We start from the raw sequence: 27,258 nt of genomic DNA, 5'->3' as shown, positions 1-27,258 counted from the left end.
CAAGACTTAAATTGATCACCTGTAGTTTTCAACTATGAATCATGGCCAGACTACTGCAAAATATCATTATTTAAATATTTGATTACGTTAAAGGAAGTTTTCCTTCCTGATCAATGTCATACAGAATTTCCTATGCAATGTATAGATTAAGATAATCTCAAATGACCATTATAAAATTAGGTGCCATCAAAACAATTATTTTATTAACAAATTCTTTTTAACAAACTAACCACTAATCCTTCTTCAATAATCTGCAATTTTCCTAGAATAGCTATTTTGATGCCTTTCTGTCACCAAGATCAACCACCATCCCTTAGAATGGCTCTATGTCTTCCCATCAAAATATGCAAAAGGGTAGGGCACTGCTCAGGAGAGAAGTGTCAGGCACGCACACTAAGTTAGTTCCTCCTTCAAAAAGGAAAGTTTGGTTTTGTCTGGGGGCTGGACTGTGGAGTCCAGCTCGTGACAGTCTGAAGAAGACGAAGTCAGCATGAATTAGTGCCATGCCACTGCACAACACAGGCAGGGTTAAGGTACCTTGTTTTAAAAGTGGGCTTCTTTCCCATCAAAAAAAGAAAGAAGTGGTTCTTATGTTTTAATTAAGACAGAGGGCGCAGGCCAGGAGTTACAAAGGCTCTGCAGTCAGATGAGCAGAAAGGACGGAGGAGAGGTCTGTCTGACACAGTAAGGGAAAGGATTTTATGCTTCCTGCCTTCTTTCATGTGGCCTTCTTCTCTCATTTATTCTAAAAGCAATCTGGCTATCACCCTCTCTATCTGTGTAGGAATTAGTAATTTATATATGTAGGCAGCTGGTACCCAAGGTCTGACGACTCCCCACCTTCAAACAAGTGGTGCCTTTAAGGCTGGCAAATGGATGGCTTTTGCAAAATGCCAAATAATTCTACCCAGCAGATTGAGATTATGAGATTCAGATGAGCCTCACAGAAAATACAATAAAATACAAATCACAGGAATGCTATGTTACTTCAAACTCAGAAATGAAACATTTGTGATTACTATAAAAAGAGAAAGCTGGGGACATTAGATCATTTAGATGCCATTTATTTCACATCTTCTAATATTTACATTTTTATTCTTTTAATCAGGAATTCTGACCTGGGGTGGGGGGAGGGGAAGGTTTGTTAGTTTCCAAATATTTCCAAAGTAACATATGTAGGCTGACCTTGCCTGAAACTTTGAAAAAAAAATCTAATCCATCTAATTTAGTATTAACGGTAAAATTTGCTAATCTTAAATGAATACAACTTCTGATTCATACTAGTCTACTCTAAATGATATTTAAAAATTAATAGTCTTTTGGTTCTGAGTGATTCACAGACATTACTTTGAAGTCTTTAAAAAATAATTTGATATTTAACAATTATTTATTCATAACATTAAAGACATTCTTTGTCCAGAAAACTTTATACCCTTGCTTTATTATAAGAGATTTTCAGGGGGAAAAAAATGAACAGTTGGTTGTTCACATGCAGAATCCTATATCATAAAATCTATGGCATTTTGTGTCACAAAATCTGAATTTTGACAAATGTAAGTCATATTGTATACTTAATTTAAGCAGATAATAAATGTAAAGTATCCAGGTAGTAACTGATATTTAGTAAATATTCAATATGCGCTATTACTTACCGGCATCTAGAAAGAACCACGCCTTTTGCTAGGTATGAAAAATAAAAATAGAAAGCGGAGAGTATCTATGTGCACAATGTATATACTCTCACAGGACATTTCTCTCGTCACTGTCCTGTATACAAGCCGTATTTGGAGTGGTAAATCATAATTACTTGTTTAGCTTACGGAGACAGAGCATTAGTTCCCTCAGTCATCTTCCTTAACTAAGACGAGGATAACAATTCTTTCAGAATTGGTCTCTGATCCTCTAAGATTAGAAACAGAATAATGTATTCTGACATTCACTTTCTCAGAAGTACCATTTTCTAAAATTTTCTTGGTAGATAAATGATAGATGCTACAATTGCTACTGTGAGTTTATTTCAATCCCCATTCAGTGAGTATGTATGAGGGCTTACAGATAATTTAAACCGTACACATAGGCTGACTTTCTTAAGGCAACAAACGTAATTCAGTCACAGTGTTTAAGATTCTGCAGAGTGTAACTGAGGTGTAACTCCAAGATGAAAAGCCAGATTTTAATAGATTTTTTCAGTGTATATGGGAAAAATATGGGTTGAGAATGGCTCTGCATGGCCTGGGTCATCTTGACTTCACCACACAAAGCAACCCAGCTGGTTTTACTGCTTTCTGGCTGCACTGCCAGAGAAGAGCTACTCAGAGAACTTGCTGACATTTTAAATAAAGTCTAGCACTCTTAAGTGAGCTGGGGCTGGGAGTAAATCACAAAGAAAATGGCTTGAGTCCCCAACACTGAGGCAGCGTGATGTCATGGAAGTATCACTGAATTAGGAATAAGGAGACCTGGGCTCAGCCTGCAGCTCTGTCACCTACCACTCTGGAAAGGCAGGTGGCTGCGTGGATAAAAGGACAGCAGCAGTGCTGCTGGTCAGGCCCAGCTAAGCTGCAGAAATCCTAGAATAAAAACCACCAAGAGTCCATGAAGCCAGCTTAGGTAAAACAAGAGAAGAAAATGCAAGTTAAAATATATTTCACAGGGCTTCCTGGGTGGCGCAGTGGTTAAGAATCCACCTGCCAATGCAGGGGACACGGGTTCCATCCCTGCTCCAGGAAGATCCCACATGCCGCGGAGCAACTAAGCCTGTGCGCCACAACCATTGAGCCTGCGCTTTAGAGCCCGTGAGCCACAACTATTGAGCCCATGTGCTGCAACTACTGAAGCCCATGCGCCTAGAGCCCATGCTCCACAACAAGAGAAGCCATGGCAATGAGGAGCCCGTGCACCACAATGAAGAGTAGCCCCCACTCACCGCAACTAAAGAAAGCCCGTGCACAGCAACAAAGACCCAACACAGCCATAAAATAAATAAATAAATAAATAAATTTATAAAATATATTTCACATATATTTGATGTGAATGCATGTGATCACAGGGGATCAGCAAATGCATCTATAATTGCAGAAACGAAATGTGGTGAACCACAAACTACGTTACACTCTTTCTTTCAAAGAAATGAAAGGGGGGGAGATGATACTACGATAAGTGGCATGAAGCAGTAGTAAAGCACAAGGCTAAACGCTTTATTTAGAAGGTCTGGAAAGATGGTCGGAAATTGGAAAGGACAAAAATTATAGCAAAGAACTGAAAATAAACACTACCATTGAAAAACAAGGGAAGAAATCCCCAAAATGTGTCTAGATTAAACAAAATCTAGAAAACAGTCCAAAAAAATTCTAAGCTTTAAAAACTTAAACTTATGTGCATGTGTACGCACACGCACACACAAAACCTGAAACTGAAAGAAATACCTGCGCTAAGAGAAACGGCTAAAACCAAGGAAACCAACATTAAAGAAAATGACGTGGCGTGAGGAACCCAGAGACCATGGAAGGGAGTCTGGCACCATAGCATGAATAACAAGCAAGAGGTGGCCATGAACTGCCACTCAGGAATAATATCTCAAGAATTTAGAGCATCTCCTCTAAAAGCAAAGAAAGACTCTGACAGTGACTGGAAAAAAATATTCAGATGAACAGATAATAGTGACTCCTGATATCAGCTCTTTCTGAGAGAAAAAAGAACTTAAGAAGAGTCATGCAATGGGAATTCCCCGGCAGTGCAGTCCAGCAGTTAGGACTCGGCGCTTTCACTGCTGTGGGCCCAGGTTCAATCCCTCATCAGGGAAATAATCCCTTGCAGCATGGGAAAAGAAAAAAAAAAAAAAAAAAGAAAAGAAAAGAAAGAAGAATCACACAAAACGGTAAGAAGCAGACTAATACCAGCTAAATATCCAGCAAAGACAGAATTTTTTCTTTGAAGTAAAACATTTAAATCTATAGGACCTAAGCGAACTTGACAACAAAAACTTACAGCTAGATAGATAATTACATATTTGAAAATATATGTTGGCAAACAGTAAAATAGTCTCAATTATTAGGTTTAATGCTTAAATCTCTTCTTTTTACTGTTCATAAGCTGCCTTCCCCCCTTTTTTTTTCTGTAAAAGGGCTTCAAGATACCTATTTCAATAACTACTCTAAACATTCTTGCCCTTTGGCCCTGTTCTCATGACAGCCATCACATCTGCTCCCTAAACACGTCTAGAGTATGAATCTAGCTCAGACTTTACAGTCATTAGAGGCATTAGGTTTGATTCCTCACTTTCCATTAATACAATTTTTAAGTTTTATTTCTAAATCTTCAAGAAGCAAATATGAAAGGCTTTAATACTATTACACACTACCCTACTTATAGTTTTATTTTATTCGTGAAAATAATTGTTTCTTGGAGTGCTGCTGTTTTAAAGCAGGACTAGGTTTTACATAGTTAAGTATAATTTCAAGCATCTAGCTGACCAATAGCCCCAAAGTGTACACTTACACATGGTAGGACAAATACAGAGTACTCACTTCAACAGTTTCAACTCTTCCCTCATGGGGATGTGGTGTCCTTGGGTAGATATCGAGAAGATGTGGTGGTGAATCAAAGTGTAATCTTTTAAGGTTTCTTTTAATAACATCTTTACAATTCAATTCATCAAAGTTAGTTCTCCATAATAAGACCTATAAAAATTAATCAGGTTGGCAGTTATTGATTTACATGTACAAGCAGTAGACGTACATTTAAAAAAAAATGAATACATATAATTGTCTCTCAAAATAGGAAGGCTAGATATATATTCCCACAACACTACATCTCAATACTTTTTTTTTAAAGGGTGACAGGGAGAGATTTAGCATTTTGAATTGCCTTTATGTCCAGTTTAAAATTTATATTAAGAAAGTAACTTATTACCTTAAAATCCTCTCCCCCCCGCCCAAAGCCCAAAATCATATTTTCGGCTTTATTGTTCACGTTATTCAATAAATCTGGCTCTGAATGATTTTTGGTCATTTCAAATAAATGCAGATTTGCTACACAAGCAATTTAATTTTACCATCCTCCAGAAGCTTAATCAACATTTGACAAAGAAGATACACAGACAACAGATTAGGCAATAATTCAAGTGAAAGGGCCACAGCAACATGAGGCATTTGGTAAGCGTCAGGTTTATGTGTAATTGAGTGTAAAGATGAGCAAAAGAGAATAACTGCTACTTGAGTCCTCAGAACTATCAGAACTGGCATTATTTCAGCTATGAGATAGCAGACTTCCTGGCACTAAATTAAAATATAAACTCACTGATAACCATCTTAACATATACAAACTAGCTGGTTGTAACAATCTTAGCTGAGGTCTCAGATGCCAGTCCCCTAACCAAATCAAAGAGGGAGCCGAGAGATTTACAAACCTGTGCATCTGCACCTCCTGATGTAAACAGCTCTCCACTTTTTGAAAATGAAACGGTGAAGACAGGCCCCTAAGAAATAAAGGGAGATAAAAGAAAAAATTACTTGGTAATGTGTTCTCGTGCCCAAGAGGGCCATGAGTATTAATTTTTCATTCTAACTTATGCAGACTATTTATGCAATAGGTCTGAGAACATATCCACGTGATAGCAACTAATGCAGGCAAAGAGAATCAAAGAATCAACCCAACCATATTAAAACATCTATAAATGATAGTAAATGAAAAAGATACTAATAAAAAATGAGAAAATATACTTTGCTCCCCTTTAAAGAAAAGCTTGTGCATTGGCAAGTTAGTAAGAATTTCTGTTAAGATTTCCTGGCTTTGGATTCTTTATTCAACAAGTCACTAGCGGAAACTGAATGATAACTCTGTAGGTGATGGGAATGAGGCTGTATGAACACAGGTCATTTCCTGACCACAACAGGCTTCACCGAGTTCTCTCTTCATGTGTGCAACAGTGAGCCACTCAAAGTTTTAAGAGCAGGACATGGATAGAAGAGCTGTGATTGATGAAAATTCATATCACGATTGTGAGAACGATGAGCTGGAGTCACAACGAATGGCTGGAAGCCAGTTAGGAAGTTACTGCAATTATCTGGGTAAGAGGTAACAGGAACATGAAATTAAACAAAGACTGTGGAGCTGGATGAGACTCTACTCAGCACAGTCACAACATGACCTCTAGGTCAAGTTTCAGCCAAGATAAGAGTAATTACTTCTCATTTCAAAAATATTAGTATACTGTTTCTTTTTAATATGTTCTTAATCTAGACAAGAAAATTTGGGGGGGGGGAATGTTTTATATTTTTCAAGTAGACCATCCCACAGGTTCAGGTTATTATAGTCTCATCAACACTTTCACCTCCAGACTGTGAAACATTCCATCTTCATATGTAGTGCTTTTCTCTTAGATTATTCTATTTATCTTTTTTCTATTACTCTGTCTTTCTTCCATGGATACTTTAATCCTTGGCCACTTTTATTAGTTGTTCATCCAGCCTAAATCCATGGGTACACATATATCTGAGCTGGTCAGGATGTATTTCTGCTTCACTCTAACATAGCTGTAGAACAAATGATCAAGCAAGCAGGAAGTCTGGCAGGATACGCGAAGGCAGAAAAAAAAACCCTCTCCCTTAGATCACAAAGCCCATTCTATTTCTGGATATAAATAGCTTATACTTGTTTAAAAGGAAGTACCTGGTAATCTTATAAAAAAAAAAAAAAAGAAGATGTGTTCTAAAAAATTTTAAGAAGTTTGAATATCCTCCCAGAAAGGAAGGATAGTTTCTACACTTAAAAAAGTTTTTCTTTAGTATATTATATACCAGTGTGTGTGTGTGTGTGTGTGTGTGTGATTGAACAGGCTCAATAAAGAGCACCTCACTTCCCCACTGGGTTCCTAAAACAATTCAAAAATAATACAAAAGAAATATTATCCTTCTTACCGATAAAGGCTTATAAAGAGAGAATGTGGCTTTATCTGTGGCCAAATGGGCTTTCTAGAACTGAATCCCAGAATGAGTCAGATTTGAGTCCCTAGTCATAGGCAAGACTGGACAAGGGCAGGCCTTCTCACAAGAAATATCAGAGGAAAACCGTGAGGACAGGCACAGGCTCCCAAGAGCACAGGGCATTGCACTCGACTTGTCAAATTTTTCCTTCTAAACTCACCAGATTAGTGAAAGGAGAGAGCGGGGGGGTGTGGAGGCTAAGAGGGTCAGAGCTAGTGGGATAGCCTCCACATGAGGGGAGAGATCAAAAGTAAGAAAAACATGTATCCATTACCACTTAACCAATCAAACCTATACTACATACTGAGGAAGACAGCAGCAGAGGAATAAGTTAATGGCCATTGAAAGATACACATTGATTTTGACAAGAATTACAATAAATAATATTTCTAAGAGTTGCTTCCAGAGGATAAAAAACATAGCCTTGGAAGGAAAAAAAAAAAATGTGATAGCAGCAATGTGTGCTACACTTGGAAAAATAATAAAGCCGTATCATAAAATGGATCAAAACTTTTAAATATATATTATTTAAGAAGCAAAAAACTTAGTGTTCATACCGTATGTCCTTGAAGTGTATATATGAGCCTTCCTTCTAAGAGGTCCAGAATCTTAAGTGTACCATCGGAAGAAGCAGTGATGAGATAGTTACCCGAAGGATGGAATGATACACAATTAACTCCACCACTGTGAACTGATTTGTAGAAAATTAAAGCAGAAAGTTCAGGGAACACTCCTTAATTCTAAAGATGCCCTCTTTACCCTATTAGCAATACTAGGTTGAAAGCAAGAATCAATTAGAGGCAATGTTTCCATAGCACCAAAATTCCACACAGCTCATGAGACAGAACAGCTTTGCAAATGAGAGTGTATCACAGAAAGATGATCTTAATAAACACATAACTATAAAATCTTCAGATATATTACCAATATAAGCAACCACTGATTACCACCAGCTCACATACGGTTTACATCCCAGACTTAAACTCATTTTAATAACCAATTAGTTGCTTGGGACAAGGGGTGAAGAGTATGGAGATGTATTTGGAGAAGGACAGTCTTGCCAGCTTGAGAATTCATTTCTGGACACCATCCTTCCAATAGGAGGCAGTATAACACCGTAATCAAAAGTCCGTTCATCACTGTACTTTGTAAAAATGTACTTTATAAACAGAAAGACCCATGTCAGTTATATCAATATTTTAGCAAAGTAGGCTCTTTAAGCCTCCGTTTTCTTATCTTTAGAGTGGAGGTAATAGTAATGCCTCTTAGGGTTGTTGTGAGGATTTAGCACAGTGTCTGCTACATTATATTTATTAAGAAAGGGAAATGTGGATTTAATATAAATCTAATATACATTAAGAAATCAATTCATTTCTCTTTTAACATCTATACACAGGCACAGTAGGGTGTTGTTTTCTACCAGTTATAACACCTATTTGTGCTCACATATCTCCTTCTGAGTCAATTTCTATCCCAGATTCTTATACAAAGCAGATAACCAAAGTCCGAAAATCTTACAGCAATTTTTTTTTTTCTTACAGCCCTGGCATCATTTTTAAGGTCCCTCCGCCTCCCTCTGCATGCTGGCCTCTACCCCAGCTCCTTGGACCATGCTGTCAATGAGGGCTAACTGTTCTCCAGTCAGTTCAGAGTCAGCCCATCACTCATTAAGAGGGCCAAGCAAGCCACACTGAGAAGGACAGTCTGTCAGAGTAAGAACTTCCTAGAGGAGCCCATTCCACAACCGAATTTTTTTATGGCAATTGTTACCTTGGTAATGCTGGAGTAACTTGTTCACTCTTATATCCCAGATTTTCACGGTATGATCAGAACCTGCTGAAGCTATGCATGTACCATTGGGGTTAAAATCCACAAAATTTGCAAACCTAGGAGGAAAGAATAAGATGGTCTATTATTTCGATTTCTCTTTACTCTCATTTATTTGAATTGTAATAATTAAATGTCTACTTAGCAAACTAACCCATATAAATGCAGAAAGAGAAGGGACTCACCCTACAAAATCTGAGAAGTTATTAACACACTGCTTATTTGTGGTATCCCAGATTTTAATAGTTTTATCTTCACTACATGATACAATTAGTCTTCCATCAGGTGAAAACCTGGAAAGCATAAGAAAGATGATTTCTGTGGAGGGCTCCTGACAGCCACAATCCACCCCCCACCCCCAGCACAACATAAAGTCAGGCTGTGCGTAATAAATACCACAGGCCAGTGTTACCGCACCACACAGCGAAATCATATGCTGCTACCAGCATCTTTCCAACTAAAAATAAGCACAAGGGATAACACTGATAGACCATTAAAAAGATCAAAATATACTATATAGACTAACCAAGTGTCTTTTAACCTTTTATTCTTTTATATTTAAATAATTTAGTTTTATGGTATCTGTTCTATGTCTGCACTGCTTCCAAGCCAAGTACCTTATCTTTTAAAAGTATTCTCTATTTCTTTCTTCTATTTCTGTCATTTTCCAGTGTTATCCATATGATCCAAGAGAGCCTTTATTACTCATCCTACCAACCCTGCAGTGAGGCTTTTTGTAAGAAAGAACTGGTGTGTTGACAATTAAAATTAAATGCTGTCAACTCCCCAAGCCTGTAACTTCCTGCACTTGGGGAGGCCAGAGAGTTCCAATGGACTGAAAATAGGACAACTCATATATACAAAACTTAAGTTCCTTCATGGACACACCTATTATCCACACGCCCCATTAAAAAACAAATGAGAAAATTCTCAGGCATCTTGTCTACTGCTTCTATACTCTCCCTCCCTTTAAGATCCTTTCCAAGGTTCTTTTTCTCCCTTAAGTGCCTTTTTAGAATGGAGACAGAAGAGCAAAAGACCAAAAAGAAAATGAAAAATTTTAGACTATTGAGAAACTATGAACAGTAATTTTGCTATTAATATTTTAACAACAATAGAAACCAAAAAAGACAGATTTAGGTCACAGACCAATTATTTTTCCATTTTATTTGTAGTTTCCCTCTCTGCCCAGATTACTATAAAAGTCATTAACTAAGGGTGTGGATTGTAATGGAAGGTTTTTCTTTTTGTTCTCTCACTGTCCCCTCTCCTGCCCTCCCATTCTTAAGGCGGGCCTAAAAATAATTCTTCCTAACAGAAACTTTCAATTTGGAATTATGAATTCACCATATTTTAAAAGGTACATGGTTGCATAATTAAGTTCTATGTGAAACAGTCTTTAAAAATTCAAGAAAATAACTCTTGCAAGGAAATATCTTCCACACTGAGCAGTTCAGCTTGATTTTATAGTAACATAATATTTTATTAATCTTTTCCTTTAGGAAAATATGTAAGAAAGATTCAAATATGAAATTCAATATTATAGAAATGCTCCAAACAGCTGTAACTTATTTTGTACAGACCCTGGGGAAGAAAAACCTATTCAGTATCCCCATGCTGAAGAGTATAGTGTGGGGATTTGCACAGTAATTTGCACAGTAATTGTAAACAACTAATGCAAGAAATCAAATTGTGTTTATTAATAAGCTGTCTTAAAAAATTATTTAATGTGAGCATTTTAAATGATAAGAATATTTCTAAGAGATGACTTGATTCTTACATTTTAAGAAAGCAATGATAAAAAATTAGAATGGAAGGATTAAATTAAAAGCAAAGTACAAATACATTCAACTCTATGACATTACTGGCCAAATACAACCAGCACCACCACCATCGTCATCATCCTGTCAACATATACTGAGCATATGGGTCCTAGAATGGTTCTTAACACTTTACCTATAGCAACTCATTTAATCCTCAAAATAACCCTACAAAACAATTGCTGGCCTCTGTTTACAGATGAGTAAACCAACTGCACATAAAGGATGAGTAACTGCCAGTCACACAGCCAGGAAGATTTGAACTAGGCAGCCTGGCTCCAGAGCCAAACCTCTTAGCCACTCTGTTTCAGCCTCTGACAGAAAGGAAAGTTTCTTTTACTGGCCAAAGCAGAGCACAGGAAGTTCTGTGTGGCTTCTGTGTAACCACAGAAAGTTCTAAAGTAGAGAGAAACCACAAGGCAATGCTCTTAGGAGGCCACTGATTGGACTCTGGCCGACAGGTTAACCACTAGACCATCCTTTAATAAAAATCTCGTGTCTGCTGCATACCCCGTCAATGTCCTTGAGGAGTTTATGGGGAAGATATACATTCACTGACTCATTCAAATATTTACTGAGCACCTGCCAGAACCAGGCCCTGGGCACTGACCTGGGTAATAGGAATACCGCGGTAAATGAGACAGACAAGGCTCCCGCTCTCACGAGGCTTTCATTTTAGGGAGGAGGGAGGGCACATAAATAGTATAATTTTAGATAATGGTAAGAAAAGAGTTTGTAACAAAGAGGTGTTACCAGAAGCTCCACAGCAGAAACGGGATTTTAAAGAAACTTGTGAATAAGGAAAAGAAGGTACCTTGACCTGCCAGAAATTCATCCTGAGCAGGAGGGGCTGTAGCCTGGGAGAAATTTCCCCAGCGCTAGAGAAATGAAGGGAATGTGAACTTCAGATAAGTGGGGAGTGGAGGAGCTGGCTGGGATGAAAGAAGCTGGTGCCGGAGGAGAGGGGAGGAGGGGATGTTTCTACCTCCAGCTCTGCAGGATCAAAGTGGGGCTCAAGGTTCAGGCCTCTCACCCGCTCCGGACACTGTGTTATAATCCCTGCATGTACTCTCTGTAGGTTCTTTTTGCCTTTGGAGGGATTGAAAGTGAGCATGGCGGTTTGTATCTTCTCGTCCCTTTTATTTTTAATTAGCTACATCAGACATAGGTTAGCACCAATAAAACAGGTCTCTCTTTGTCCTGACTTTGATCAGGAAAGGTTAGTCCCTTTTTTTGTCAGGACTCAAACAACATCTAATAGAGATATTAATTTTAAGAATGTTAAGAGGATATAAAATTTCTACCAAGACATTAAAAAAACCTTCTAACACTCTAATTCAGTACCACCCAACCACCTTTTAAAACATCCAGCAACTGTGTCACCAAGATGGATATCACATTAGTCAAGTGACTAATGGATCAGCAGACGTGCTGCCTGTAAGGCATCTAAGAAGTTAACTACTTCCTATTCAATCCCTTAAAATGTACTGGTACTCATTGGAGAAAATGAGGAAATTCTTCAACTTTTTTCTAGAAAAATTGGTTCACATGTCCTTGAGAGTAGTCCAAGTTGTTTAACGGGAGTTCTTTAACTTTGAATCTATGGAGTTCCTGAAACTATATATAAAATTGTATGTCCATAAGCACAGTCACTGAGTTATTCGTTCACTAGCGAGCCAAACAGGTCCATGAACCCTGAGAAGTTTTAAAGAGCTTCCACAAGAAATCAAATTTTTCATTTGGCTATTCCTTATCATTAGACTACATATTCTATAAAAACAATATATACATGCATCAAATCACCACATTGTACACCTTATACTTATACAAGGTTATATGTCAATTATATCTTATTAAAGCTGGGGGAGTGGGGGCAGACAAGGGCACACAAGCCCCAGCCCTGCCAGATACTCAGCTACATGGAGGAAGGGCTAAGCCTTCCAACCATCAGCCCTCCAAGCAGGAGAAGGAAACAGAAGACTAATTTGGGAGTTAGATATGCCACATTTAGGAATTAGATATGGTCCCGGAGGACCAACCTGGACTCCACAGGCTGAAGGATCTCTGCTTAGCATCCAATATCAGCCACACCCACCAGCTCCAACTGGGGGGTGGGGGGCGGGGGGAGGTGGTAAAAAGAAAAAAAAGAAATTAAAATAAGGGCGAACAGAAAGGGAAGAGGGGGAGAGAAGAAAAGAATGAAAGAAATACAGAGAGAAAAACATTCTCAAAAAAAAAAAAACCCACAAAAAAACCCTATATTTCTGGCCCCCAGGACTCTGAGACCAGAGTAGGCACTGTTCCATGTCCCATAAGAAACAAATCATTAGTAAGTGGTACTCTGAGGCCAACAACTATTCCACTGGAGGGGAAAGCAGTAAAAAGCAGTGAAAGTAAGGCTGCCCAGTCCGCACAGAATCCTGAATTCTAAGGCCAATTTTGCAACTGCCCAGCTATGTAACCTTGTGAAACGCATAACCACCCTGGCCACCAGTTTCTATTTGGATAATGAGAAATTCTGGATTGCATTCAGGTTTAAAACGTTCATAGACTCATTAAAAAAAAAAAAGGACTGGCAGCCTCAGAGTTTGCTTTGATGGGATTTTGGGTTTACATACTGAAGGTGGAGTTCAAGGCAATAAGCAAAACATTTATGTTTTTTTAAGTGTTGGTCAGCATCAGAAGAGAAAACATCTGTTGATCGCAGTAACAGGATTCATTCCTGTAACAGCTGAGAGACAAAAAGCAGATGAAGGAGACGTAAAAAGATTTAAGTATGCCACGAAACATGCTAATTATTTTTGGGTCATTTACCATTTACACGCCCAGACTCCTCTCCCGGGATTTCCACCCATAAGTACAACTGCCTGCTGAGCGTTTCCTCTTGGGTATCCTGCAGGCACCTGTGACTTTGAACTTGTCCAGATTTGAACTCACCTTCTTCCTCCCCTAACTGCTCCTTCTCCAGCATTCCTTTTCTCAGTAAATGCTTTCTCAAGCCAGAAACCTAGGAGTCAAGCTTGATTCCCTTCTCCACTTGCTGTCACATTCCAATTCATCATCAGGCCCTTTCTCCTCAAACCGTTAACAAGCCCTGCTGATATTCTATTCTCCACAATCAATAGAAGTGATCTTTAAATCTTAAACAATTTTTTTTTTGATTAAAACCTTTCGGTGGTTTCACATTTCCCTTGGGAAAAAGTGACATCCTTACCACTGCTTCCCGGGTCCTCCACCATCTGCCCTCCCGTCTCTTCACCACTTTACTCTTCCTGGCACCACACCCCTCTTCTCGTGGGTCTTTCCCTCGCCTCAGGTGTTCCCTCATCTACTGTTCCCTTTGCTTCAAACACCACTGCCTACTCTTTATCTAGTTTTAAATACCTAAGGGGAGGTATTACTCATCCTTCAAGTCTCTGCTCTGGGTCGCTTCCTCAGGAAAAGCTTTCCTGAACTCCCCCCACCCCAGTAGGTTTGCTCCCCAGTTATGTGTGTGTCTTACAGTAGTTCACGGTCACACTTACAACCAAGTATTCTGTTTGCTTCCCTAAGAGAAAGTAAACTTCAGGAAGAGAGAAACCACATCTGTCTTATTCACTGCTCTATCCCCAGACACAGTGTATGGTACTGAGTAGGTCCTCAGTAAGTATGTAGGGCATTAAAAAACTTTTCAAGGGGATTTTCATCAACCAGGGAAAGCTGATGTTTAAAATCTTCGCAATTATTTGTAAGTACATAATGTACATAAATGTACGTAAAGCCATCGCACTGTATACTTGAAAGTGGTTACATGGTAAATTTTATGTTATATATAGTTCACTGCAATAATGAAAAATCTTTGCAATTCAGATGATCAAAGATCACTTGTTACACTACCAAAAACTGAAAATTAAGGTCAGATTTTCCCCTTAAAATTAATGCTAGAAAAACAACGTTGGAAAAGTCGTTTCTTTAGCTTCTACTTATTTTTGACTGAGGACACCATAAAGAAATATTAGTTACCCCATAACACACATTATTTTTAAAAATACAGGATTATAATAATTTGAACTTTTAGAAAAATTCATCTGCCACTAAAAAAAATATTTCTCACCTGCATATGTAGATATTTTAAATGATACATGTTTTCTCCATTACTCATTAAAGACAAATTGCTTTTTTTAAAAAAACTGCGAAATACAGTAAGTAAAAAATGTCCACAGTACCATCACCCAAACAAAAATCATACAACATTTTATGTATGTAGATACTTTATCTTTTGTTCACGTATAGATCTTTTATATTATAATCATGAGTTCTGAATTCTGCCTCTCTTACCCCACACATAAACATGTTTTCACGTCACTATTTACATATATTCTCCTTTTAATGGCTACGTAATAATCTAAATTTTTTTAACCAGCTTTCTTTATTTGGAAAATCTGGTTATTTCCAGTTTCTCATCATTATAAATTACGCTGAAAGCAATATCTTTAAATACAAAGCTTTTTTCCTTTGAATACAAAAGAGTATTCACTTAGGACAGATTTCCAGTTGTGGACTCACTGCAACAAAGACTCCTGATATATTTTGCAAATTGATTTCTAAAAAGACCATACTATACATTTATATTTTTATAAATTAAAAATAGATGGCATATCTTAAAATATTTCTGTGTATCAAGATGTAGGATCATAAACTTTAGTTAGTCCAGAAAACATGGCTATTCATCTCTTCCTGCACTAATGGGTGCATCTCTGTGCCACATGGAGTAAGTCTAGGCTCCAGGGACACACTCATAATCAGTACTGGGCCCAGACAGAGACACAGAATTTTAATTACCTAAGTCCGTGGCACATTCAAAATTCAAATACTTAAGGGAGAAGTAATTGCTCTGTTGACCCTCTACATTCATTTAAATATGCTGTCCATGCACTGGGAGGAAAAGCAGTGTCACTTGGACTATTTTTAATGTTTAGTCGTTTAATTCATCTACAAATTTGATACATGTGTTGTGTGCAACACAGACCCAACTTTAAATTTTTCCACATAGAAACTGAATTATCTTAACTACATATGAAATAACTATTTTAATATATTAAATATATTTTAATATATTAAATAACTATTTAATGTTATCTTAACATTTTAAATAACTATTAATCCACTTCCCCACTGACTGGAAATTCCATCTTTATCAGAAAACATATATGGGTCTGCAGCTGAGCCTTCTATGACTTATTTTCCTAATCTGGTACCATGAACACCATATTTTAATTTCTATAGGTTTATACTGTGTTCTGAGAGCTGATTGAACAAGTTTCTTTCAGTTTTTTCTGGTCATTTTTTTCTTGGCTGCTCTCACAGATGTAACTCATCCACACAAATTTTGATATTGGCTTGTCAGTTTCCACTAAATGCCTCTGGCAAAACTTCCCCTTCTGGATAGGAGCAGCAATGACTAGCAGACTCACTCCCCTACCATAAACAATCGTAAACTCAGCAGCATATATGGAGCAATTGTTTTCAGGCACCGGAGAAGCGACAGCACAGGGCTGTGAAAACCGAGAGAGAGAAAACAAATGAGATAAGCACCAGATCCATCCCAGATTTCTACCTGGGAACATTTTTCAGGCATGGCATAAGGACACAGAGTCTAAGGAGACAGCTGCAGTCTCCCTGGGCAGAGGAAACAACAATTAGAGTTCAGAACTGTGAAAGGGCTGGAATTTTGAGCGCAGGGTAGGTGGGAGGGCCTGTGAAGAGCAGAAATCCCCCAAAGCTGGCTATGAGTCTCACTGAGTCTTTGGTCAGATACAAACCTGATGGTGCCCAGGACAAGAAGGCTTGGCAGAGGACAGTGGAGGTCACACAGCACCAAGAGGTGTTCACCTTCTGAACAGATTTGGCTGAACACTCTAGGCGTTCAGCTGAGGCCCTAGGAAGTCCACTAGTTATAGCCCAAGAGCAAAGGCCACTCTGGTCCGTCCTAAGAAGTCTAAATCCAACACAATCTAGCTAGGCCAGCAGAAAGTTAAGTGCTTACCAAAACAAAACTCAATATTGTTTAGAAGATGATAGAGTAACTCAGACTCAAACGTTTAGCAATGTTTGGGCATACAATAAAAAATTTTAAAAATACAAAGAAGCAAAACATTTTGACCCAGATATGACATAAATGTTGGAATTATAAGACAAGAACTTTAAAACAGTTATTATAAATATATTCAAGGATTTAAAGGAAACCATGGGCTTAATGAGCCACCAAATGGAAAATTTCATCAGAGAAATGGATGCGCTTACAGTAGACTGGACTGCAGGGGAAAATACCTGTGAACATGAAAACAGGCCAACAGAAACTACGCCACTGAGGCAGAAAGAAAACAAAAGTTTGAGAACATGAACAAAGCATCAATAAATGATGGGGCAATATCAAGTAGTTACCATGTGAATTTGGAATTCCAGGAGGAGATGAGAAAAAAAAATAGGGCAGAGAAATAATATATGAAGAAAAGATAAAAATTTTCCAAATAAGATGAAAAAAAATCAATCCATAGGTCCACACAGTTCCGTGAACCACAAGAAAAAATATAAGAAAACCATACCAAGGTTAATTACGGTCAAAAAACTAAAAATGTAAGATGAAGCAAAAAAATCTTAGACCAGCAGAGGAAAAAAAAGACACATTACATATATGGGAATAACAACAAAAATGACTGTTGCTTTCACCTTAAATTGCAAATCCGAAGACAATGGAATGATATCTTTAAAGTGCTGAAAGAAAAATTATCCACTGAAATAAACTTCTACATCTCAGCAAAAATATCCTTCAAAAAGGATAAACAATAAGCTGAGAGAATTCATCACCAGAAGCCCTGGGATACAAGAAATAGTAAATGAAGTTTTTCAGGTTAAAAGGAAATGATATCAGATGGAAACTTGTATCTACACAAAGGAATAAAGAGTGCTGCAAAAGCTAAATATAAAAGCCTTTTTTTGTTTCTTACTTTCTTTAGAAGAAAATGGTTACTTAATGTATTATGGGTGTGTATGATAGGTAGAAGTAAAACTGTCAAGAGGTGGATGAATGGTGGTATATTTTTATAAGTTCTAATGTTATATATAGAATGGCATAAAATTAATTCTGACTGTGATATGTTAAGGTCACCAGCAAACAAAAATAGAAGACCCAAAGTAGAGTTAAAAAGATAGTAGAGGGCATAAAATGGGATACTAAGAAATACTTGATTGATCCAAAAGAAACTGAGTAAAAAGAAAAAAACAAATGAGACAAGTAGTAAACAAAGAGTAAGATGGTAGTCTTGAATTAAACCTAATCATAGGACGAGTTATATAAATTTAAGTGGACTAAGCACTCCAATGAAAAGGTAGAGATTTTTCAGACCAAAGTACTTAAAAGTAAAGTTACTCCCTATAGTTAAGCATATAAAATGCATTCAAAGGTTGACAGTATTGATAGTTACCCATAGCAGCAACCCCCAAAACTATGTGCAAATGTGTGAAATGACTTTGGAACACAACCTAAAGGTGACTCCAGTATAACCCCGAGGAGAAAAAGCTAGAATGTGAGGGAAGTTAATAGCTGACATTATTTAAACTCATTGGACTTCCCAGGTGGCGCAGTGGTAAAGAATCTGCCTACCAATGCAGGGGACACGGGTTCGAGCCCTGCTCTGGGAAAATTCCACATGCCATGGAGCAACTAAGCCTGTGCACCACAACTACTGAGCCTGTGCTCTAGAGCCCGTGAACCACAACAACTGAGCCCATGTGCTGCAACTACTGAAGCCCACGTGCCTAGGGCCTATGCTCCACAACAAGAGAAGCCACTAAAATGAGGAGCCTGCGCACCACAATGAAGAGTAGCCACCACTCGCCGCAACTAGAGAAAGCCTGTGTGCAGCAACGAAGACCCAATGCAGCCAATAAATAAATAAAATAAATAAATTTATTAAAAAAAATAATAAAAAAAAATAAATTCATTAACTTGCTCAATTTTCAGGATGACTCTCTGAGGAAGGTATCCCTTTGTATCCATTTTATAAGGGAGCAGACTCAGGCCCAGAAGAGTTATGTCTTGTTTGCAAGATCACATTCTAGTGAAACCAGTCACCTACACTGCACCACCAGAAAGATACTCTTGTCAACAGCAGGGAGGCGCCCAGCGACTGCCTGAGGCCAGAGCGAGAGCAGTCATCCATCCGGGTGTCTCCAGCCTGGCCCAGGGGTGAGAGCACCTGACCAGCAGGACGCATCCTGCAGTTCCCATGGCAGGTACATATATGTGGAGGAGATGTGCCTGTCTCACTAGCCTAACCTGAAAAAACTATCCATCGATTTTTTTCCAACAAACTTTTTGTCCTAGTTCCAGGGCCCCCTGAGCCCTTATCCTGACTGTGTTGACAGAGGAAGAAGGCCCTGACGCATGCAAATACACTAGCCCCTTTGAAAATTAACATTGTCATAGTAAATATGAGTGTGAGTCAAAAATTATCCACACTCCGCTTATACTAAAACTTCTGTTGGCTGCACTGTTTTATCAGCACTTTCCCTTCAAGGCTACTGTCCCCCCAGTCACTGCTATGCAGGTGTGAATGTGTTACATCAGTTCATTTCTAACTGTGGTTCGAGCAAAAAATGGATGCCCCACTTGTGATGTGCACGAAAGAGCAGCGTGCAGTGATTCAGTTTTTGTGGTCTGAGGGTGTACTTGGGGCCATTATTTATTGAAGACTTTGTGTGCAGTATGGAGAAAGTGTTTTGTTGCAAAGAAGTGTGTATGAATGGATAGAGAAGTTCAAGGAAGGTTGCACAAGTGCTAGCCATCAAGAAGGAGCTGGCCCATCCACAACCACAGCTGATGACAACATTGAGCGCACACGTGAAATGATTCTGTCGAATAGATGAGTGACAGTGGATTATGTGGCAAATCATTTGCAAATCAGCCATGGCTCTGCCTATGAAATAATCCACGACAGACTTAGGTATTGAAAAGTTTGTGCTGAAGCCTAAACTTTGGATTAAATGCAGAGGACTGATATCCAAGGGCGCTGTGATCTTGCATGACAATGCACATCCGCACACTTCTGCCCACACTATCAACAGTCTGCAAAAACTTCGTTTTGAGGTGTTAAAGCATCCTCCCTGTGGTCCTGATCTTGCTCCATCGGACGTTCACCTGTTTGGTCCCCTGAAAGCAGCCCTACAAGGATGAGGATTCACTTCTGATGAAGTGAAGACAGCGGTGCATTCGTGGCTCACAGCTCAGCCTAAAACATTTTTTAATGAGGGACTACGAAAGCTTGTTGACAGATGGACAAAGTGTATTGAAAAACAAGGAGACTATGTTGGAAAATGGTGTATTTGTCTTTTCTAAAAGTTAATGAAAATACATCCTACAGCCAGAGTGCGGATAATTTTTGACTCACCCTCGTAAATTGTAAATTTGGCTTCTGTTTCAGACTCTCCTACATTTATTAAGCCTGACTTAGTTCCCCCTGAGCCTTCTCACCTCTGGACAAACAGGACTCCTGATCCTTCAGACATTTAGAAGGAAGTCCTAGACTGGAATGACCCCATCAAGGCGAAGCTCTCACAGGAAGTTGCACAAACACTGAGAGGCCAGGCCTGAGTGGTCAAGTAGGCCCTCTCAGCTCTCTCGGTCTCCAACTACATTAAGAGGAGCCAAGGAAAAAGACGGTAATAAATGTGTGAGAAAGAACACATGTTGTCGAGCACATATATGGAAGGCTACCCAAAAGATGAAATCTTTATTCATTAAATTTAGCCAAATTACTTATCAAAGAACATTCCTCCACAGGGGCCTCTGCAGAATTCCACAGGAATCACTCACTCCAAACAGTAGGAAAACAACTGATTGAAAAATAAATAAATAAATAATAAATACATAAATCCCTCAGGTCCACAAGCTACCAGCAAAATAAAGGTATTCCCTTAGGACCAGGTGTGCAGAGTGTACAAAGTTATCCGTCTGATCAGAGATAAAACAAAATGAAAAAGCACTGACGCCACATAAATATTCCTCATGCATAACATGCGTGTACAGCACTCCTGAATTTGGTATAAAAAAATCCACAGAAATGACTTCCTTGAGGAAGCCCGTGAAAACTCCCACCAAAGCCACCTGCACATGAGTGGTCAACCTTTTACTGGTTCATTCAACCCACATTTGTATACAACCCCTCTGAGCCTTCCTCACTCTATAACTAACACTCCGCAGCGTCTCTCACACTGTATCTGACCTTAAATTGAACGCTCTCCCCTGATGCCCACCCTACTAGCTCCCCCATGTGAGTCAATGTCACCTTAATAGAGCCACCCTCCCAGCCGCCATGCGTAAAAGAGCTCCTCCCATCCCCGTCACTCTCTACCTCGTTACCCTACAGTACTTTTCTGCAGAGCACACATCAGTAGTGTATTTGGTTACTGTCTGTCTCCCTTTGATAGAAGGAGCTCCATGGCAGTAGGAATTTTGTCTGTTTTACTTTCTGCCGAGTTTATAGAATTTAGAACGGTCCCTGGCATGAGAATACACAATGGATAAAATACTTGTAATTCAAAGTCTAATAGGGAAGTGAGGCCTAAACTGGTGAACGCACCTCATTAACAGGGTGATGTGGTGGCATAAAGGAATCATAACAGGCTCGGCTGGGAAGAGTCAGAATCACTTCTCAGAGGAAGAGATGCAAAGCAGGCTGGTGAAGGGAGGGTGGAACTGGGGGCGTTCCAGGCGTGGCAAGTAGCATGTGAAGGGGCACAGAACACAGGAGAGCATCGCACACTAGGGGAACCTTGTGTAGCTGCAATAAAGTGAACGGTGAAAGGGAAAGAAAGCCAAGGTTGTAACAAGGAGCCAGAGCAGATATGCCAGGACAAGTGTGCCTGGACAGGAGTCACCGAGCGGCTTTCACCTGAGGAAGAGCACAGTCAGGTTTGCATTTCACAGAAGCCTCTTTGGAGGCAGTAGGGGAAGGAGGGAATAGATGCCAGTCTGTAGGCCTGGAAAGCATTCAGGGGTTCACTGCAAAAGTCTCCACCAGGGACAATGATGCTGAAAACTAAGGCCATGTTGGGGATGAAGACAAAACAGGGATCATGAGTGCACACACCTGGATGCAAGGACCACTCCCACTTTTCCAAAACTCTGCCTATCACTTCCTATGGGAAGTGCCTTTTAAAAGAAGAGTGAAAGGAAATATTTTAAGGTTCATGTTTCTGTCTCCGTCTCCATCTCCCTCCCCTCCTCTCCTCCCCAGCTAATAATTCCAGGTATGGCTGTATCCACAGACCACACCATGTAATTAGAGAGCAATTTCTATCTTCCTCTTACAGCTCTGCTCTCCTCTGAAAGAACCAGCATCATTCTCAGGTCAGTATTTTGTTCACGGTGTCCCCCAGCAGTACAGGTTTAAATAAGCCTCAAAGCAGCAATCCCATGACAAAGGTGTAGGTTCCAACAAGGCTCACGCCTTCCTGTAGGAAGGGGGATGCTCTGTCCTGGATGGCAAACCTGAGCTGAGCCTGCTGCTGGACTGGAGAGAGGGCCGCCGCAGCACAGAGGGACGGTGGGGGAGGGCTGGCTCCGGGGAAAACTTGGGCACTGTTACCAGGAAACAGGGAATTATGCTAGGCAAAGTGCAAAGTTCCACCATAGCTTTCTTCTCTTGAATTGTGGGAAAATGACATTTTCAAAGGCTCCCCCCAGTTACTGAGTTTCACCCTAGCTGGCGGGGCTCAGCTGGAGGAATGGCAGTCTCATGGCATCTCAATTCCAAGCGCTGTAGACCTGCATCTCTCATCCTCACAGCGTCCACCGTGAGGAGCGCCATCCCTCTCACTTTCCACGGAGGCTGAGCACGGTGAACTAAAACACGCCCGAGGCGGACACGGTGCCACATGTGGGCACAGGGATCTTGGACTGTGTCATGCCAACCCTCTAAAGGCAAAGTCATGCCAGTAGAACAGACCAATTGATAAAGAAGAGCTCAGATCATGCCTCTTCCAGATCCCAAGCTCTCTGGTGTCTCCGTATCACCTGCAGAATGAAGTCCGAAGTCCTTTCACATCATCCAGGACCCTGAGCCTTCCAGGCTCCTCCTCCACCTCAGCCCACTTTGTCTCCCGAGCAGGGCCACCGCTGAACAGAGCACCACTCTCCCTGGGCCCTGGCGCCCACTCCCGCTGCTCCCCCTGGAAGGTTTGCCAGCCGCTTCCTACCCAATGATGCGCTGCTGCCTCCTCGTCTCCTTCTCTCCCTCCCCTCAGCTCGGGGCTCAGAGTGTCTCTTTTGACTTTTCCTCACATGAGCCTAGACCAGTGCTCTACGCGCACACTCCCTTGTCATCGTGTATGTCATTTTCCCATAGGACACATCTTTTTGTAATCATTTATATCTTTTTTTCCCATTGAATTATGAAAGCTTCTGGAGGCTACACGTGTCTTTCATCTCTCCATACTTAACCCCCAGCACAGATGTATAGCTCGTATCAGGGGCTATGCTTATGAAAGGAATGTTTCAAAGACCAAAATTTCACATTATTGGTGATCTTTCAACATCTCATAAGTTCTGTCTTACATTAGTGTTGCCTTTCTAACATTTATATTCTACACAGACAATTCAATACAAGGGCAAGGAATAAAGTATTTCCTAGAATCTACTCCTTGAAACATTTTCTCTTATCTGAACAACCTGATAGGATTCCTTCTTGTTATTAGCAAATGAAAATGTGTTAGCCTCCATCATGCCATCAATACCTGGCTGTAGGAAGCTCAGGCCACACCTCATGCCCAAACCGGATGAACCTGGGTTACGTGGTTCTAGATAGAACTGTCTCTCTGTTCCCTCCAGTGACTGATGTATACACAGGTATGTCAGTTATCATAAACCACTTTAAATTCTTTGTGAAAGGAAACAGAGATACATAGGGCACAGTGGATAAGTAATAGCTGTCATTATTAGTCAGAATGTACAGGACACATTCTGCCTTGATTAGTTAAACCAATATTCAGTGCTTTTGCTTACGTTGAGCTCCCTGATGAAAATAACAGAAAACATACCTAGAGTCGGCACACAGTGGGAGCTAAGTGACTATTCCCAGTACCCAGCCCTGTCACCTGCACCTCTGCTCTCCAGGTCCCAACCGCTAAATGCTAGACCTCCGCCTCCTCTTATTTACAACATCATTTCATAAATACAAATGATTTAACCAGCCTCTTGGGACCATCACATGTGCCACCTCCTTAGGTGGGGAAAAAACTATCAAGTTACATAATACACTTAAAAATTAAATAAGAATGAGATGTCCAACGATGCTGATGGGGATGATGGCTAAGATTCACCTACTGCTTAGTATGTGGTGCTCTATGCATGTTTACTCACTTAAATACCATGACAACCTAGGTGGCAGGTTACTATTACCATCATAATTTACAGATAAGAAAACTGAGGCATGAGAAATTAGGTTATTCCCCCAAAGGTCACATAGCTAGTGAGTGGTGAGGCTGGGATTTGAACCTATATATCTGCAACCACACAGATACGTGGCATATGTAGAAAATAATACTGAGATTGCCAGAGCCAAAAGTAGCTGAGCCCTCTAGGAAAAAACTACTGCCTAAAAGCATGACCTTCTATCTTTTTTTAGTCGGCTTACTCATTACCATAAATTATAATCAACACCTCCTGAGCAATAACACCCCACAGAAGGCATAACCAGAGTTAAGAGTTTGGACTGTAATGCAAGACAGAAAGAGCTGGGTTCATATGCTCGCTCCACCACCTCCTAGCTGGGGACACCTGGCATTTATGTTCTATGGTGGCCACAAATCCAGATGACCGCAGGGTTCACAGATTCCCCCAGTGATGACCTCTAAACCAGGCCCCTTCTTGTGAGAACTGTCCCCTCTCTCCATCACCAGAGCATGTGGTTGGTACGACCCCGCCTCCCCAGCCAGGGCAGCTTGTCTCTGTTGGGTGCCTGGATAAATCTGAACAATCACAGTATCTCACTGCCTGGTGAAGGGATGGGCACAGGGTCCTAGCTGGGCCAGAGTCATCCCCAGGTACTTTTCTAACTGGAGCTGGAAGAAGCTTTTTTCCTCTCTGGTCACAAAGTTGTGAGGACATCAGTTTAGAGTTGGCAGTGACCTCAGTACCAAGGTTTCTGGGAGAATAAAGGTGGCATGTAGAGAGGCCTAGAGAGCGGACAGCATTAGAGTCCCTGGTACTAGTCTCTTCTTACCAACTCCAAGGTTATCAAACACATCAGCCAACTAACCACCTTGAAAAGTGAAAAAGAATGGGTTTCTGTCACTTCCAGCTAGATGAACTCTAACTCTAACTCTGAAACTCAGTTTCCTCCTCTGTAAAATGGGGAACTTAAAACAATAGCCTTTCCCTCGCAGGCCAGTTCCGATGGGGAAAGGAGATACGTATTTTAAGTACTACAGCATTGTGTCTTAGGAACAGAGGGCTCCGTGGCTATTAGCAGACCTTAATAACACTTACAACAGCACTTGTCGCAACAGACTGTTGCCAAAGATTATGGAGTATTTCTTGGTTTCCCTCTTTCTCGTCACAACCAACACGACAGCAAGTACTTTCGGTTGTAACGTCACACTACAGCTGACCCTTGAGCAACATGGGGGTCAGGGGTGCCAGCCCTCCACACAGTCAAAAATCCACGTGTGACTTAGTTTGCCCTTGGAATCCAAGGGTCCTCTTCATTTGCGGTTCCACACCCGTGGATTCAACCAACCTCGATTTATGAAGTACGCTAGTATTTACAGATACTATTGAAAAAAATCCATGTATACATGGACCCCTGCAGCTCAAACCCGTTCAAGGGTCAACCGTATAGATTATCTAAAATCCAACCACTTCTCGAAACTTCCACAGCCACCACCCTGGACCGAGCCAGGATGAGAACTACTGCAACAGCCTGCACCTCCCAGCTCTGCCCTGACTTTTGACAGTCTACTCTCCAACAGTGGTCAGAAGGGTCCCATTAAAGAGTAAATCAGACAGATGAACACGCTCCCATGTCTCACCTACTCAGCATGTCCATCAGGGCTGTGCCCCGCTTCCCCCATGCTCTGGGCCACCCCTGCCTTCTTGTCCTCACACAGCCACCAGCTCCTGCCTGAAGGCTTTCACTCATGTCTCCTCTGTGTGGACCTTCCTTTCCCCAACCTCTTCAACCTCACTCCCTGTCCTCCCTCTGCTCAAACGCCACCCTCTCTGGGAGCAGCTGCTGAACACCCTGTTTAAACCAGCAGCTCCCCTCCCCATCTAGCTCTGTTTTTCTCCGCAGCACTCACCACCATCTGACCTACCATATCTAGTTTCCCATTTGTTTACTGTCTGTCTCCCCTCCCCAGGACATAAGCTTCAAGAGAGCAGCAGGTTTTGATCGTTTTGTTTACTATTGATCCCAGCACACAGCAGGCACGCGAAAAATATCTGCTGAATGAATGGATCAATGAATGAATGAATGAATGAAAGAATTTGCCCTCAATCCCCTTTTCTGGGAGTTGGGGGGGTAAAACACAGACTATAGCAGGAAAGAACATGTGGAAACCTTACTGTGAAACTTTGCACTTACTTGGCACAGCGAACCCAGTGTGTGTGTCGGTACAAGGAATATAAGAAGCGCTGACGATACATGTTCCATACTTTGATGGATTTGTCCTCAGAAGCTGTAGCAAGAAACTGGCCATCGGCAGAGAAGTCCACACTTCTAACTGGAGCCGTGTGAGCTTTAAATTCAGAGGATTTCCCTCTCCTGGAAACACACAGTTTAATATTTATAACATTTGATTTCATTATAATCAAGATCTAATCCGTATACAGACTTTGAAACATAAAATAGTTTGCTGTAACAGTTGACAAGAGTATGAAAAGGCTATGTCGTACTGGACTCTTCATCAACACTGTTTCAAGCTGGTTTTGTTAGTTAGTCATGGCTGATACTTAACAAAAGAGACCCTAGTGGTTCCCACCCTGAAATTCATTTGCTGATTTTGCTTTAATTGGAAGCTAGGGAATAATATTTTGAACAAATCTCTACCGTGCATTTTAAGTTCCTATTGTTCCTCTAGAGACAGCAATACACAATTTAAATAAACTGCAACCTAGAAAAGCTAAGATTCATTAAATGAAGAGCTCTAAGGCAGTGTTTTCAAACTGGGGTCACGTGGAAGTTGTGTGGACTGGCAGTCTGGGTTGGAAAGGAGGAGATGTCCCCTATGTCACTTGCCTCTATACAGAATGTCCCCGGGTGACCTGACTTTCCTGTTTTCACCCACCAGCAATGGGAACTGAGACCCTGGGGTGTACCTAAGGCCTTGCTCACCCCTGGGCCCAATCTTACATTCACAAGCAAAACAAGAGATAAATGGTAATAACATATTGATACTTCAGTTCTCAATACCTTGAAATTTCAGATACTTTTTTTTTCTTGGCTAGGGTGAGAAAAAGAGAATAGGAAAAAAGATGAAGTTAATAATGGGTGGCCTTTAAGGAGAAGCAGCAGGAAAAATGTGGAGATAATTAAGGGCAGGCTAGTATATAGTGCTGGAATTAAATGGTGACATTTGGGAAATGCTAC

General features: G+C 40.4%; 1 protein-coding gene across 3 annotated transcripts in view; it reads right to left on the bottom strand.

The window, feature by feature from the left end:
- The window catches only part of POC1B (POC1 centriolar protein B), a 94,346-nt gene that overhangs the window by 43,063 nt on the left and 24,025 nt on the right, over positions 1–27,258 (bottom strand). For all 3 annotated transcript variants that reach the window (XM_057743195.1, XM_057743196.1, XM_057743194.1), the window contains 6 exons: positions 26,254–26,433; positions 8,996–9,103; positions 8,754–8,869; positions 7,541–7,674; positions 5,408–5,476; positions 4,527–4,679 (listed from right to left, as the gene is read on the bottom strand). In XM_057743195.1, the coding sequence (XP_057599178.1) occupies positions 4,527–4,679; positions 5,408–5,476; positions 7,541–7,674; positions 8,754–8,869; positions 8,996–9,103; positions 26,254–26,433 (760 nt within the window). The remainder of the gene's footprint in view (positions 1–4,526; positions 4,680–5,407; positions 5,477–7,540; positions 7,675–8,753; positions 8,870–8,995; positions 9,104–26,253; positions 26,434–27,258) is intronic.

Source organism: Hippopotamus amphibius, chromosome 7 (genome assembly GCF_030028045.1).
Source record: "Hippopotamus amphibius kiboko isolate mHipAmp2 chromosome 7, mHipAmp2.hap2, whole genome shotgun sequence".
NCBI lineage: Eukaryota > Metazoa > Chordata > Mammalia > Artiodactyla > Hippopotamidae > Hippopotamus > Hippopotamus amphibius.
Note: the sequence above shows the minus strand (reverse complement) of the source record. Positions and strands in the feature narration are given on the sequence as shown.